The sequence below is a fragment of the Prinia subflava genome, chromosome 8 (genome assembly GCF_021018805.1).
Source record: "Prinia subflava isolate CZ2003 ecotype Zambia chromosome 8, Cam_Psub_1.2, whole genome shotgun sequence".
NCBI classification, from domain to species: Eukaryota; Metazoa; Chordata; class Aves; order Passeriformes; family Cisticolidae; genus Prinia; species Prinia subflava.
In genome coordinates this window covers 14,767,976-14,783,386 of record NC_086254.1, presented here as the reverse complement: position 1 = coordinate 14,783,386, position 15,411 = coordinate 14,767,976, and the positions used below count along the sequence as shown (strand labels likewise).

The window sequence follows — 15,411 nt, the reverse complement described above, 5'->3', positions numbered from 1 at the left end:
GGAAATTGCAGCATCCCGAGGTACCACTTATTTTTAATTTAGCCCCAATTATGAAATATAGAATTATTCTAATCTGGGCAAATCATATCGACCATGAGATTTATTCCTGTCTTTTATAAAATATAGATTGCTGTAAAAACCTGAGGAAAAATATTTAGCGGCAGAGAAGGTCTGTGGGTTCAAACATTTTAACCTTGGGTCTTTTCCTCCTTTTTTGTCTTAAACCCCTTTTTATTTCCCCCTTGCTAAATAAGGTGTTGGCAAGAGGGAGGGGGAGAAAGAATGAAAATGAGGGACCAGAAAACACATAAATACGCTTTTTCTTCATTTTTAAGAATGAGACAGTCTTGTAGTAACCCCAGAGGAAAAAAATAAACCCACCGCTGGGTTCAAAAAGGGAATAAGCAGGAAACTCAACGGCAATTTCAATCTTTGCAACCCCTAATAAATTGCCTCGAATTCCGAGAGCCGAAGGCGCAGGCGGGGAGCGCTGGCGACGCGGGGCGCTCCCACATTGGGGAAATTTGGGTCACATCCCGGAGCCAGGCGCTGCGGACGTGCCTGCTGAACCCACCAGCCATTGTCTGCTCTCCCCTCCCAGCCCCTCGCCCTTCCCTCCGCTCCATTTTATTTCCCCCCCGCTCCTCGAAAATATTTTCCCTGCCAACAGCGGATTTAGAAATGTATAAATGTATAAATATGTGTGGAATAACGATGCGCCGTGGATTTTTTCCGGGAGAAATTGTCGGCGGCTTCTACCAGGGGGTGAAGGGGATGGAAGCGACGCCATCACCGGCGCTGGGTCCCGGGACGCCCGTCCCCAACAACCAAGGGGCTGCTTTTGGCCATTGGCACCACCATCGGAGCCTTTGGGTGCCAAATCCCATCCCCAGGAGCCTTTGGGTGCCAAATCTCAAACGTCAGAACCTTTGGGCGCCAAATCCCAGCCATGGGAACCCTTGGGTGCCAAATCCCAGCCACCGCCCCAGTCACCCTCATCTCTGGGATGCCGGAGTTGGACCGGGGGCTTGGCCCCTCACACATTTAGGAGAACAAAAGAAAAGACCCCAAAGTGTGGGAGATCGGGGGGCGAGCACCAGGAGCTGAAACCAAAAACTTCGCAACGGGCAAAAAGAAGAAAAAAAAAAAATTAGGGGTAAAAAAAAAAATAATTCCCTGGCTCTTACAATCCCCCACAAAAATGTGAGGGAGATAATAAAATCCATATGCACCGCGGGCGGCCCGCGGCGCAGGCACCACCGCCAAGGCACTGCTACCAAGGCACAAAGGGACGGGCTCGCCCCGATTTTGGGGTGATGAGAGGGGCGTGGGGTGTGTCCCCCCAAAGGGACGCGTGGAGCTTGGATGGGCACCGGGTGCTGCTGAGGGTCCTCGGCTCCGAGCATGTCCCAGCGCCAAAACACCGCCAGGAACTTTACCCAACTGCGCCGGTGTCATCGAGGGAGAGAAGGTGGCACCGAGGGTCCCCTCCTGGATGGCAGCAGGGGAGGAGTGATCCGGAGGTGGTCACGTCGCTGGCGGCCCTGGGGACGAGGACCAGGCCACGGCGTGCCCCACGAGGCCACTCGTCACGCAGGGAGCGAGGGGGACAAAGAGCCCCCCGTTTGACCCAGAAAACAGCCCAAAGCTGGGGGCCACGGGGGCTGCACCCACCCCTCACCGCTCACAGACACTGCCAGGCTTGGGACAACTTTGAGGGATTTGGGGGGTTTGATGGCTGGGTTTTGTTTTTACAGGAATCGCCACAAACGGGCCCGTTCGGACCCCAAAGGGTGTCCCCAACAGAGAGGGTGGGGGGTCCCGAGGGTCCCAACCACCTGAGCATTTCCCAGAGCAGAATTCCTCCCGCTTGCGACTCACCGACAGTTTTCGGTTCCTCAAAAAATCACGAACAAAGAAATACGACAGAAACGAAACTCTTGCCCCCAAAGAAAAAAAAAAAAACACTTGGTGGGGAAAAAACATACAGAAAAATCGAAATTCCAACTGGAGTCAGGAAACGAAGCCAACCGTGGGGATTGTGCTTCCAGGATGGGAATGACCCGGGAGCAGCAGGGCCGGCCATCCCCAGCTCCGCACGCCCCATGCCCCCCTCAGGCCCGTTTTGCCATTTCCCCCCCAAATCGCTCTTTGCGACCCCCCCCGCCGCAGCCGCACCCGCCTCTTTGGGCGGATTTCGGGTTTTTTTTTTTTTAGCAGAACCTTCATCCCGAGAGAGGGACCGGGGGGGGAACGGGGTAGCGGGGGGAGGAACTTGAACTTCACCGAAGTTTGGCGCGGAGGGGCCGGGGGCGCCGAGGCGCAGCCCCCGCCGCCCCCGGGAACGCGCCCCGCGCCCGCCGGTGCTCCCGGCGCTGCCGCAGCCCCCGGGGACGGCCCGACCGGGGCCCCGAGGGAACTTTCCGGAGAGGGAGCCCCGGGGACCACCCCCCCTTCCCGGCCCGTTCACCGGAGCCCACCGGGGGCTCGAGGGGAACCCGACCCGCCCCGGGCGGCGGCGGCCGCTGTCACCGGGCGGCAGCGGGTGTGTGCGCGGGGGGAAACACCGACTGGAAGTCGGGCGCCGAGGCCGCCCCCGCCGCCCCCCGCCTCACCTGGGATTGCTCCGGTTCCAGTAGACGGCGAACCGGTCCGAGATAACTTTCCCAGTCTCGTCGGTCCAGACGCAGACGCCGAGGAGCGCGGCGAGCAGCGCGGCCGCCCCGCAGCGCACCATCGTCCCGGCGGGCGGCGGGCGCGGCTCCGGCCGCTTCACGGGGCGGCGGGGCCCTGGGGCCGGCCGGGGACGGCGGGCGGGCGGCGGGCGGCGGCGGCGGGCGGGCGCCCAGCCCTCACCATCGCCCGCGGCCCCGGGCGCCGTCAGCGGGGGGACTCGGGGGCGGCCGCGGTGCGGCGGCGCCGGGGCAGCCGCATCCCGCGCTCGGGCGGCGGGGACCGGCCCGGTTGCCGCGGCACCCCGGGATCGCCCCGGTACCGGGAACCTTCCCCCCCACCACCACCACCTCCCGCGCCCGCCCCCCCCCCGCACCCAACTTCGGCCAAGTTCCTCCGAGCCCCGCGGCGCCGCCGCCGCCGCCCGGTGCCGAGCCCCCGGTGCTGCCGCCGCACCTGCGGGCTCAGCCCCGGGCCCCGCCGCGGGCTGCTCCGCCCCGGGGACACCGGAGAGACAAAGGCCGGGCCGGGAGGCCGCCGCTCGCTCAGTGCCGCCGCGCCATGCTGCGCCCACCGCCCGCGCCCCCCGCCCGCGCCCGCCCCCGCGCCGGCCCCGCCCCCGCGCCCCGCCCCGCCCCGGGCCCCGCCCCCGCCGCGCGCCGGCCCCGCCCCCGCCTCTGACACATTGTTGCCACCGGCGGCCGCGCGCGCGCCCGGCGCGGGCCCAGGGCGGGGCTCCCGCGCGCCCCCGCGGCCACGCCCCTGCGGGGGGGGGGTCAAAGGGGGGGGGGGGGAGCGAACCGGTACCGGAGGGAGGGAACCGGTACCGGGGGGAGCGAACTGGTACCGGGGGGAGAGAACCGGTACCGGGGGGTGCGAACGGTACCGGGGGGAGAGAACCGGTACCGGGGGGAGCGAACGGTACCGGGGGGAGGGAACCGGTACCGGGGGGAGGGAACCGGTACCGGGGGGAGGGAACCGGTACCGGGGGGAGAACCGGTACCGGGGGGAGGGAACCGGTACCGGGGGAGGGAACCGGTACCGGGGGGAGGGAACCGGTACCGGGGGAGGGAACCGGTACCGGGGGGAGAGAGCCAGTACCGGGGGGAGGGGGATCTGCGGGTGAGGAGGGTCATAGCAGCCCGGGGGGGGCTTTGGAAGGGGAGGGGTCGCGCTGGCAAAGCCGGGGGGCTTTGAAAAGGGGAGAGGTTCACTGGCAGGGACTGGGATTTTGGAAGGGGGGGTCACATGGGTGGGTAGGGGGGCTTTGGAGGCAGGAGAGAGGTTTGGGGGTCTGTTACCCTGAGGAAGGGATGGGTTGATGGGGGGGTTTGGGGTGCCCTGGGGGCGATGGGTGGGAAATGTTAGGAAGGGGCAGTTGGGGACTCGCCCTGGAGGGATGGGAATGGGGATGGGGACAGGGACATGTCCTGAGACCCACAGGTGCTGAGGACAGACAGACAGACAGATGGTGACAGGGAGAGTCCCCCCCTCTGCAGGGACATTTTTTCACCTCTGATATAAGGATAAATTAAACAATAATCCATGGTAAGGGGTCACTCTGCTTTGTCGAAATCTTTTAAAACAGTGATGGGAATAACAGAGACCCCTGGAGCTGCTGTGGGGCCATGTCCAGCTCTGGGGAGGACATGGGAAAATCCAGCGGGATTTTTGGTCACAGATGTGCCACCCTGAGCAAGGACACCCCACAGTGCCAGAACCACATCCCCAAGCCAGAACACCCTACAGCCCCAGAGTCACATCCCTGAGCAAGGACTCTCCTCTTGGGCTGTCCAGGGGGGCTGGACCTCACTGGACAGGACCTGTTCTGCTCCCAGACCCCCTAGGTCCCCCCAGGTTACAAAAACTGTTTCAGAAGGATGAGTGAACACAGGACCCTCCTCCCCAGGGACCATGGAATGTCCCCCTGGGTGTCCTGGGTGTTTAGATCCCCCCTGAGCCCCTCAGAGCCAGAGCTGGCTCCCAGCAGAATTCCTCAGGTGCCTCCAGATGCAAAGACACTTCCAGTTGGATTCACAAAGCACCAAGGTGCCCATTAAGTCCATCAGGAGGAGCAGTTCCAGCACATCCCGCTGCCTGTCCTTCTGCTCAGCATCCAAATATCCCTGTAAATCCGTCTCCATCTCACGAGCTCTTTGGAGTTTGTCCGTGCTGAAAGGGAGGGAGAGGCCCGGTGTAAAACACCTCCAGTGCCACACAGAGAGGTGGGATATAAATAAAATATGGATCCTCCTCATTATTTATTTAGCAAATCTGTTTAGGAAAAACTCCACGGACTGCGGGGCTCCGCATTCCCTCCCCCTGCCCCAAAGGAAAACAAACAGAAACCAAATTATTTTGGAATGATGCCGCCGGAGCATCCTCTCCATCAAGGTTATCCATCTCCTCATCCCGCTCCCATCAGGATCCGTCTCCATCAAGCCCCCGACAGCCAATCTCCCTCCTGTCAGCGGGCGCTGCCGTAAACCCGGACACTTGTCTGTCAACTTCATTTGTTCCCATTTCTCCAGCCAAGCCACTAAAAGCCTTTCCGGGCTCTCCGGGAGGTTCCTCCCGGTTTGTGGGAGCCTCTGGCACAGCCACATTCCAGGGGCAGCTCCAGGGGCACGGCAAAATCCAGAGCTGCCCCCTCACAGAGCGATCCCAGGGTTTGTGGGTTGGGGAATGGGGGTGACACAGAGGGCACTGTGCTGGCCAAGGGTGGGCCATGGGTTGGGGTGCCAGGTCAGTGGAGATTCCCAGTTCATCCCAGCTCGGCTCAGGGCATCCCAGTTCATCCCAGTATATCCCAGCTTGGCCCAGTGCATCCCAGTTTAGCTGAGTTCAACCCAGTGAGTCTCAGCTTGGACCAGTTCAACCCAGTGCATCCCAGCTCAGCCCATTTAACTCAGTGCATCCCAGTGCTTCCATGCTCAGCCCACTGCACCCCACCTTGGCCCAGTGCATCCCAGCTCAGCCCAGTGCATTCCAGTGCATCCCAGCTCAGCCCAGTGCATTCCAGTGCATCCCAGCTCAGCCCAGTGCATTCCAGTGCATCCCAGCTCAGCCCAATGCATTCCAGTGCACCCCAGCTTGGCCCAGTTCAACCCAGTGCACCCCAGCTCAATTCTGCTGGAGCTGTGGGGGATCCCAGCTGAAATTCCCTGGGAAATGGGGTGATCCCTTGGGATGGGGCAGGAGCAGCCCCACACCCGCTCTGCTGAGTTCCCTCCCAGCCAGGATCAGTCCCAACACGTCCCTGCCCCAGGCCAGGGGGGGCCCAGCCCTGCTTTGCATGGAACGACTTCTCCTTCCCCACTCCCGGTAACGGGAAGGAAAACCTTTTCCAGGATTTTTCTGGCTTCTCCAAACAGCACCGGGTTGTTTTTCTAACCAAACAAAACCAACTATTTGCCTTAATTACTGCAAATCCTGCAATTTCCAGCCCCCAGCTCCATGCAGGGGGCAAGGCTGGATGCAGGGAGGGATAATTCACACCCGCCTTCCTCTGCATTAATTGGATCGGCCAGGAAATTATGGAAAATATTTGCTACTGACAAAAAACCCCTTCCCACTAAAGAGGTGAGGAGTCGCAGGGAAAGGGCCGTGAAGCACCGGCACAGAGCAGAGACAGGATTCCGGGAATGGAGCTGCAACAGGAAAAAAAAATGGGGACTGGGTGGGTTCTTGGAGCTTCCCACACTGGAAGGGATCAGAAATCCCAGCTGGCAGCAGGATCCAGACGCCCGGGATGGAGGAAAGAGGGTGGTGCTGATGCTCCCAGCTAAGGGATCCTTGGTATTTTGTGGCATCCACAGGCACCAGCCCCCATCCATGGGCTCTGACCCCATCCATGGGCTCTGACCACATCCACGAATTCTGACCCCATCCATGGGCTCTGATCACATCCATGGGCTCTGATCCCATCCATGGGCTCTGACCCCATCCATGAATTCCAACCACATCCATGGGCTCTGATCCCATCCATGGGCTCTGACCCCATCCATGAATTCCAACCACATCCATGGGCTCTGATCCCATCCATGGGCTCTGATCCATCCATGAATTCCGACCCCATCCATGAATTCTGACCCCGTCCATGGGCTCTGACCCCATCCACGAATTCCAACCACATCCATGGGCTCTGACCCCATCCATGGGCTCTGATCCCATCCATGGGCTCTGACCCCATCCACGAATTCCAACCACATCCATGGGCTCTGACCACATCCATGGGCTCTGACCCCATCCATGGGCTCTGATCCCATCCATGAATTCCGACCCCATCCATGAATTCCGACCCCATCCATGAATTCCGACCCCATCCAAAGTCACCGATCTCCCAAAGATCAGCAAGGGGCCCATCCCTCAGGATCCCCAGGCTCCTGGGGCTGGGGCACACCCATCAATGTGGCCACAGCTCCGGCTCCCACGTTTTGCTCCCTGGAGCCTCCCAGCCTCCCTGAGCTCCCAGTTTATTCAGGACACCGAGTAAGCTGCCAGAGACACGCAGAACTGCAAAACCCCACAATCATCCCCCAAATGTGGGACACAGGAGCTCCTGTGTGGTGCCCCGGGATCCTGGGCAGTGTCTCCCTTCCAGCGGGGTGGCAGAGAGCCGCAGCCTGCGGGTCAGGGTGGGAGCCCGGGAACACCCAAACCCCTCCCGCAGTCTGGGCACGCCTGGCCCGGGGCCGTTCACACCTTCCCCCCGCAGCACCGGGCGCGTTCTGCCGCCTCGTCCGATGCTCGTTAAAACACCCAGCCCCAAAATCCAGCTGCGGATAAATCCTTCCCACGCCAGAGCCGCGCTGCCAAGAGAGAGCGCGGCTCTCCTTGGCGCGGTGGCATTTGGTGACCGCTGTCCCTCTGCCATCGGGGGCGGTGGCACCGGAGCGCCCGCTCGTAAAGCAATTCCCAGCCATGAATGAACCCACAGCCCCCTCGCGAATGGGGACGGCACCTGGAGAACCAGCCGGGAAAGCGCCAAGGGCCAAAATCCTGCGGTTTTCGCCCCAAAGCTGAGGCGGCGGCGGCGGAGCGGCGGCACCGCATTGCTTAGGCAATACCCCCCTCTAGTGCCGGTGCCCCTCGCGGCCCCCCGGGGCTGTCACCGTGCGCTCGGGTCGCCGCTAAAGCGACACAGCCCCGGCGTGGATTGGGGGAATTGAACACCCGGGAAAACAAAGACCCCCACAGATCACGGCTCCACAACCCACTCAGCCCCTCCAACATCGCATCCCCCTAGTCCTGTAGCCCCCAAGCCCATAACCCTGCAGCCCCCAGCCCTCCCAATCCGGCATCCCCCAATTCTGCAGCCCCCCGGACCTGTACCCCACAGCCCAGCAGCCCCCAGCCCCCCCAGTCCTGCGGCCCCACAGCTCTCTGGGGACAAGGGGCCGAACAGGCGGAGTTTTGGGGAGGGTCTGCAGCCCCTCACCCCTCTGGGGAGCCCCCATCCCTGCACAGACCATTCCCAGGACCCCATTAACGGCGCAACAGGGACACAGCAGTGCCAGGGCCACCGTGTCCCTCTCCCACGGCCACCGTGTCCCTCTCCCACGGCCACCGGCCCCGCACGCCGGCCTGAAGCCCCCGGCCCCGCTGCCCCCGCTGCCATCCGGCTGCGCTCCGGGAGCTTTTGAATATGGAAAGCGCAGGGGAAAAGCGTTTTCTGTTCGGCCAAAACCCACCCAAGTGGAATGGGGAGGGGCGGGGGGAGGGAGGGCAGCCCGAGGAGTTAATCCACTTTGAATTGCAGCGGCTCCAGCCCGCGCTCCGGGCTGACAGCTTGACAGAGACGGATTGGCAGCTCCCGAGGTGAGACATCCCGGCCGAGCCACGGAGCCGCAGGAAAACCCGGCTTGGAGGGGGCAGGTTCCACCCTGTGGTTTTCCACGAGGAGGGAAAAAAAATTAAATTAAATAAATAAAGGTGAGAAGGAAGGGAGAGCAGGGAGCTGGAACAGGTCCAGGTTCCCTGGAGCCTCCCTGTCACAGGGAACCCCGGGTGGCTCCTCAAGCACCCCCAAACCTGACGCTGGGGTCTGCAGGCACAATCCCCCAGCCACTGCCACAGCATCATCCCCCAGCTTCCCTCCAGTGGCTGAGGCACCTCTCAGCTCCCACAGGACTCAGGGCAGGCTTTTCCCACCGGGATCCCCGCGGAGTCACTGGAATACAGATCAATGACAAACCGGAGTGAAGGAGAAGGGGCACCGCAGGGTGATGTCCCACAGGGCCACACACCTGCTCGGGTGGGTGACGGGCGAGCACAGCCCCAGGCAGGGCATTAAATCCCTTCGTTTTGCAGGAAAAAAATACATTTTTCCAGGCAGGAAAGAGCCGGGAAGGTGAGGCCTGGCTCTGCCTCGCAGGGCTGCTGCCTGTCAGCAGCCGGGAATCACTGAACTACGACGGATGTCTCGGAGGGATGATAGGGCAGCGACCCTCATATTTTCTGCGGCGAGAGCTCCTGTAAGCTCCCTTTGTGCTGGAATGATGGGAATTCATTACAGACCACCCCCCGCCGCGCTCTGGCTCCCAGGGGAGGGATCTGCCGGCTCTCTCCAAGGCTAAATGGGATTAGGTTATCTCCCGGCACGGATACCCAGACAAGAGCACACCAGGAACCATCCCCGAGCATCCAGCCCGGCACTGGCGGGGCTCGAGGTATCGTCATGGCTCCTCCAGCTGAGGATCCACGGAGGATTTGCTCCCAAATGGACATGGCCAGGAGATTTACAGGTGATGCTGATGCTCGAGATGTTTGGTGTCACTGTGTGTTTTGGGGAAAAGAGTCAATCCATTGTGTGGCTGCCATCAAAGGACCCTCACCTTAATCCTGAGCCTCACCTTAATCCTGACCCTCACCCTGAGATCAGCCTGGGATCAACTGTTCAGCAAAGCATGGCACAGGCTCTGCCAGCCCCATTCTCCCAGTTTTGGTGCCAGCAGCCCCAGTGCCACTCTCAGCTCTGGATCACGGCACAGGGAGCGGGGCTGAGCTGGGCTTCACCCTGGGAGAGGTGACAGAAGCCAGAGGGAGCATCGCTGTGCCCAGCCTGACACTGCTGGCACCACCGGTGCAGGATCTGCTGCAGGAGCAGGGTTCCCCAGGCTGGGCCAAAACAGCCTAAAACACCAAAAGCTCCATCTCAGGGCTGGCAAAAGCAGAGGCTGAGTTGGGGTGTGAGCACCCTTACTCTGGTCTGCCCCACTCTGGAACAATCGATGCCCCTAAAGACCACCACGACCTCCTCCTGAAGCCACAACAACCTCCCAAGGACCACAACAACCTCCCAAAGACCACCACAATCTCCTGAAGCCCCCACCACCATGACCACCTCCATGCAGATCCCAGCACAGCCCTGCTGGGCCCCCCAAACCCTCCCGGTGCCCCCCCTCGGCACAAGAACCAGCTGCGGGGTTGGTGTGAGCACGGCTGCACTTGCTCCATTCCCTCTCCCTGTGGCTGCTGGATTCCCTCAATCATGTCAAACAAACCCAGAGAAAAACACGTTTGACTGCATCAAAGTTCAAACCTCCACCTGGCCGCGTCCCCGAGCAGGGACCCTTTAAAGCTGCGAAGATGTAAACTCCCCCAGGTCTTCATTATGTCTTACAGGCCCGATATTATATCAGATTATGGAATCATTAGACAAAAAATTGTACTCAGCGCTGTCCGGAGGGGCCTCCAGTTACCTTGTCTAAATATAACAGCATCATTTTTAACTGAGGAGCTGGTACAGTCCCTCGGGCCTTCATTATATTTCATGGGTCTGGGCTGGAATATCATCTCCCTCATCGGAGAACTCATCCTGCACTTGTGCCAAGGCCAAGGCCAGCAGGGCCGGGTGTCCCCTCCATGGGACACCTCCCATGCCACGGGGCACCCCCCTCACCCCTCATGGCAGAGAACGGGCACCGAGAGGGGTGGGCTGGGCTGAGAGGACTGAACAAAGGATGGAGAGGAGGAGATGAAGGGAGAGCAGCGTCGGGGAGGGGGGGATCAGAGCCAGGTACGTGCCCAATTATTTTAATTGCGTGTAGGTGCCCTTCCGGCTCGCTGATGCGACACATCAGTGTTTACCGCGCCGAGCAGAACCAATTATGTTCGAACATCGAGGGGCTGAGAGACAGCAAATAAACACGGCAGCGTGCGGGGGGCTCCGCCAGGCTCCGTTTGCACCCGTCCGTCAGTGCCCAGCCAGGCATGGACCGGCACAGGGGGGCTCCAGGGACGGGTCTGGGCGCGGAGCCCCCGAGGCCGCCGGCAGGAGCGCGGCGCCCGGAGGGGAGAGGGAATAGATCTGTTTGGGGGAAAAAAAATAATAAAAAAAAAGGGGCAATGAATAAAGCTGTAAAGCGATAGTTTCTGGCGGGGCTTTGACACGAGTTGTCAGAGGCGGTGGTGCGTGTGCTCCTGTCTTTACAGTAAATAACTGTCAGCAATTAGGAAGCGGAGGTGGTTCGGGGGAGCCGGGCGGCTCCGCACGTCACTCACGGGGGGTGGGAAGTGGGGACCACCGGCAGCGGCCCCGGGGCTGTTTCCCCTCAGGGAAGAGCTGCCTTTGCCCCCAGCTCACCCACAGCCCCCAGGGCTGGTTGAATTCCCAAACATCGGGGACAGCAGCTGTGTGGGCAGGGGCACAGATCCTAAGGGTCTTTTCCAACCTAAATGATTCTATGAGTCATGAAATCCCGGGATGGTTTGGGATGGAAAGACCCTAAAGATCACCCAGTCCCACCCCCCTGCCATGGGCAGGGACACCTTCCACTGTCCCAGGTTGCTCCACCTGCCCAACCTGGCGTTGGACACCTCCAGGGATGGGGCAGCCACAGCTGCTCTGGGCAACCTGTGCCAGGGCCTCCCCACCCTCACAGGGACAGATTTCTTCCTTATACCTCGTCTAAATCCACCCTATTTTATCGCAACAGGTCCTACAACGCATTCCCAGGACCTCCATGATCCTTGTGCATCCCTTCCCCCAGGGATACCCAATGATTGCACGATCAGTGATGAACCCAGCCCTGAGCCTCATCCTCCCCCGTGCCCTCCCCACCACTGACATCTCCATCACCTCCCTCCTCTTCCTCCCAACCTCCCCGGCAATAATTGGCTCTGGTTCCCAGCTCTGCCTTTCCCTCCTCCCGGGTTTCACTCCCCTCTGCTAAGAGCAGCTGCAGCCTCCGGAGCTGCGAGTTCTCTGACACCAATAACCTCTGTCTTTGTGCTCGGGGGCTCGGCGGCCGCTGCCGCTCCCTCCCGGGCTGGCACAGCCCGCTCCCCCTGGCCTCCAGCAGCCCCGGCTTCAGAGGCTCGCTGGAGCTCAGCCCCCGGAGCTGGGCCCCGGGGGAGCGGGCGCGGGGGACCCCCAGCTCCCGTTCCTATGGCGACCGAGGATGCCGATGTCGCAGCCCGAGGCGGTACCTTTGGTCCTCACGGATCAAACTGCAGGGCAAGCGGTGCCGGGGAGGGGACACGGAGTGCAGGGAATGCAGTGACTTGAATTAAGAGCAGGAGAGCCCGCGGCTCCCCTCGGAGCAGGGCGGGAGGAGGCAAAACTTCTTTTGGGTGGGTTAAAACTCGAAATATTTCTTTGTTTTCCCTGCCCTTGGCCTCTCCCAAGCTTTGGGGAGCACACACCCGGTGAGGACAGCGGGTGGGGTCACCAGGGTGGGCTGCTGGGCACCAATCTTATGGATGTCGGCCCTGTTGTGCTCACCAGGGGAGCCTGAGGCCAGGAGAATCCTGACAGGCTCCAAATATCTGTCCCTCAGTGTCTGACAGGCTCCAAATATCTGTCCCTCAGTGCCCCCTTCAGTGGCCCAGGGACCACCTTCATGCCCTCCTGTGCCCACTGGTGCGGGACAGAGCCCAGAAGGGGGTGAGCGAAGCCCAGCTCTTCCCTGGATGAGCAGCAGGAGCTGGGGGGACCCTCAGCATCCAGCTGCCTTCACACCAGCAAGGAGCAGCAATGTGAAAGGGAAAAGGTGACTTCTCCCTGGTTTTGTGTCTGTTCACAGCCTCTTTTCATCCCTTTTCCATCACCCTCCTTCCTCGCTGCTCTTTCCGCTCCGGAGCATTCCGTGCTTTGCTGGGGCATTAAGAGGCGGCAGCTCAAACTGTTTAGTGAAGCATTAAAGGGGCATGAAAACACTCACATCACGGGAGCTGAGAGCCCTGGAGCATCCTCGGGAAAGAAAAAAAAAAAGCACCTCCCAGTTCTGGGAAATAAGACATATTTCTGTACAAAACCAGACAAAACCCATCTCCCGGCTCTGACGTTCCTCAGCTTCTAAAGGCAACCCCTCCCCATTCCCATCCAGGTCACTCGGGAGCAGCTGGGCCACCGCCCTCACAAGCCACCATCTGCCACCATCCAGTCACTCACCAGCCCCCCGGGATACCTCAGACATGTCCCAAAACAAGATTCACATGATTTGGACATGTTAAAACCATTACTGCTCGAGCAGGTGAAAAGGAACCGATTCCTCACTCCCTCCTTCCCAAATCCAGATTTCTGCCCCTCAGAATCTGCAAACATCTTGGGGCTAAAAAGGGATTTTCCTCCTTTTAAGGGGTTCAGAACCCATTGGGCACAGGCAGAGCTCAAGTGTCCCCTGTGCCCCATCCCAGACTCTGAATTCAGTGCCAGATCTGGGAAAATCAGGAAAAATCTGGAAATCGGAAACCTGACTGTTCCATGGAGAGCAAAGAACTGCTCCACATGAGCCCCTCAGCAGCTGGATGAGAGTTTTTCCTTCTTCCTTTAACCAGCCACAGGGAAAGTGGATTCCTTGGGAGGGGCTGCTGTCCTTGTCCCGATGTCTGGAGGTGGGAGTGGTGCCAGAGCCCCACACCCAGCCCTGCTCCCTGTGGGAATCATGAGGAACACCGTGGAGCTTCACAGCAGGAATGAGAGGATTTGGGGCTCCCTCTAAGAGACCACTGTCCCTTCCCAAGCTCAGAAATCAATCCCAGAGCTTCCATTCCCACCACTGCAAAGGCCCAAGGTGTCCCAAGCATCCCCAAACGGGGCATCCCCCAGTTCCAAGGGCTCCAGACAAGAAATGGGATAAACTGGAGAACTTCCCCAGGGAAGCACCACTCCCTGTGAACACATGGAGTGGGAGGAACCAAGCCCTGGTCAGGGCACAGGACTTGGGTGTGCTGGGTTGGTGCTCCCAGCTTGGAGAAGGTTTGGCACAGGCTCTGCTCCAGCCACAACTCTGAGAGAGCTGGACCAGTTCTCCCATTTCAGCAGGATGAGGCTGCTGGTGCTGCTCCCAGATCCATCTCCCCCTTCCCTTCTTGTCATGGATTTGCATCTCTCCTTTGGACAGCTCCTTTCCAGCACAGGAAGGGCTCTGCTGGGGTCTCCTCCCTCCAAGGGCTCCCCTCAGGTTCCCCCCACCAAGGGCTCCAAGTGGGGTCCCCCCTTCCTTCCCCAGCAATTGTTATGTTAAAATCCCCAGGACATGTTTCTGCAAAGAATTAAAGGAGGGTGAGGAGGGGATTGTTTTCGTCAGTGTCTCACCGAGTCTCTGACCTTGAGCGTGAATAAAAACAAGAAAAAAGGAACTTTATGCAAATCTCCCGCACTCGGCACAAGGGGGAAAATAATAACGGCAAATGGAGATTAGGAATGCAAATCGACTTAATGAAGAGGCAGGGGCTGGGCAGGAGCTTGTTTTGCTCTTGTGCAGACAACTCACCCCGTCTGGTCCTCCTCTACCCCAGGTCTGATCCTTACAAATTGTACCAGAGTGGGGAAAGAGAAGCACCAAGAAAGGTTTAATTTCCTAATCATTGTTCATCTCCCCTGTCCACGGCTGCTCCTTCCAAAGGCCTCTCACACCTCCCTTGAGTCAGCTCCCAGATATTCCCTACCCCAAACTGGCCCATTATCCTGCAGATCCCACCGTGGATCCCACAGTCTCCAGTCCCACATTATGGGGGTGCAGCTGCTTCAGGGGTCTGAGGGGACCTTGTGTCCCTGCTGCTGGAGCCACAGCTCCAAAGTGTCACCCCAGGTGGGTCTGGCACTGTTGGACCCTCCTGCTCTCCACCAACCCTTTCACAAGGCTCAGCCTCACCACTTGGATTTTTTCCTCTCCTTTTCCATTCCCTCACCAGCTTTGTCAGCCCAGGCTGCTGCACTGGGGCGTGGGAATGGCTCCCACATCCCCATGGAGAGGCCGTGGGACAAGTCCTGGTCCTGGCAGGGATCTCCAACACAGCCCACAGGGAAGGTGTGAGCAGCCTGGACACAGGACACGGGCCCACGAGGAGCAGCAGGAGGCCACTGGCACCTTTTGAGGGGGATTTGTTCACACACAGGGAAGCTGGGATGGAAATGGCTCAGGGTGGCCCTCAGCAGCACATTTCCAAGGTTATGGAATGTAATTGCGTCTTCCCACTCAAAAGGCACCTTAGAATCACAGAATCATACAATATCCTGAGTTGGAAGGGATGCACAGGTAAATGTCAAACCGCCAGCTCTCCACAGGACAATCCCAAAATTCCACCTTTGCCAGGGCACGACGTTCCTGGGCCGAGCTCTGCTTTACAAAACCCCGAGCTCAGAGCCACATCCTCCACCAGCAGTCACTGGAAGGTGCTGAACACCCAGATCCCCCTGGGAAGGTGATCCCAAAGCTGCTGCCGGGTCTGTCACCACTGGATCACACGGCCCCAGGTGATGCTTCCTCACTGGAAGTTTGGAATGGTTTT

General features: G+C 59.9%; 1 protein-coding gene across 2 annotated transcripts in view; it reads right to left on the bottom strand.

The window, feature by feature from the left end:
• EFNA2 (ephrin A2) overlaps positions 1-15,411 on the bottom strand; it is a 65,223-nt gene that overhangs the window by 44,200 nt on the left and 5,612 nt on the right. Inside the window, exon 1 of one of the 2 annotated variants that reach the window (XM_063403368.1) lies at positions 2,616-3,032. The exons of the other annotated variant lie outside the window; for it this stretch is intronic. Coding sequence (XP_063259438.1) covers positions 2,616-2,737 — 122 coding nt within the window. The 5' untranslated portion in view covers positions 2,738-3,032. Of the gene's footprint in view, positions 1-2,615; positions 3,033-15,411 lie in introns of those variants that run through there. 2 annotated transcript variants of the gene reach the window in all.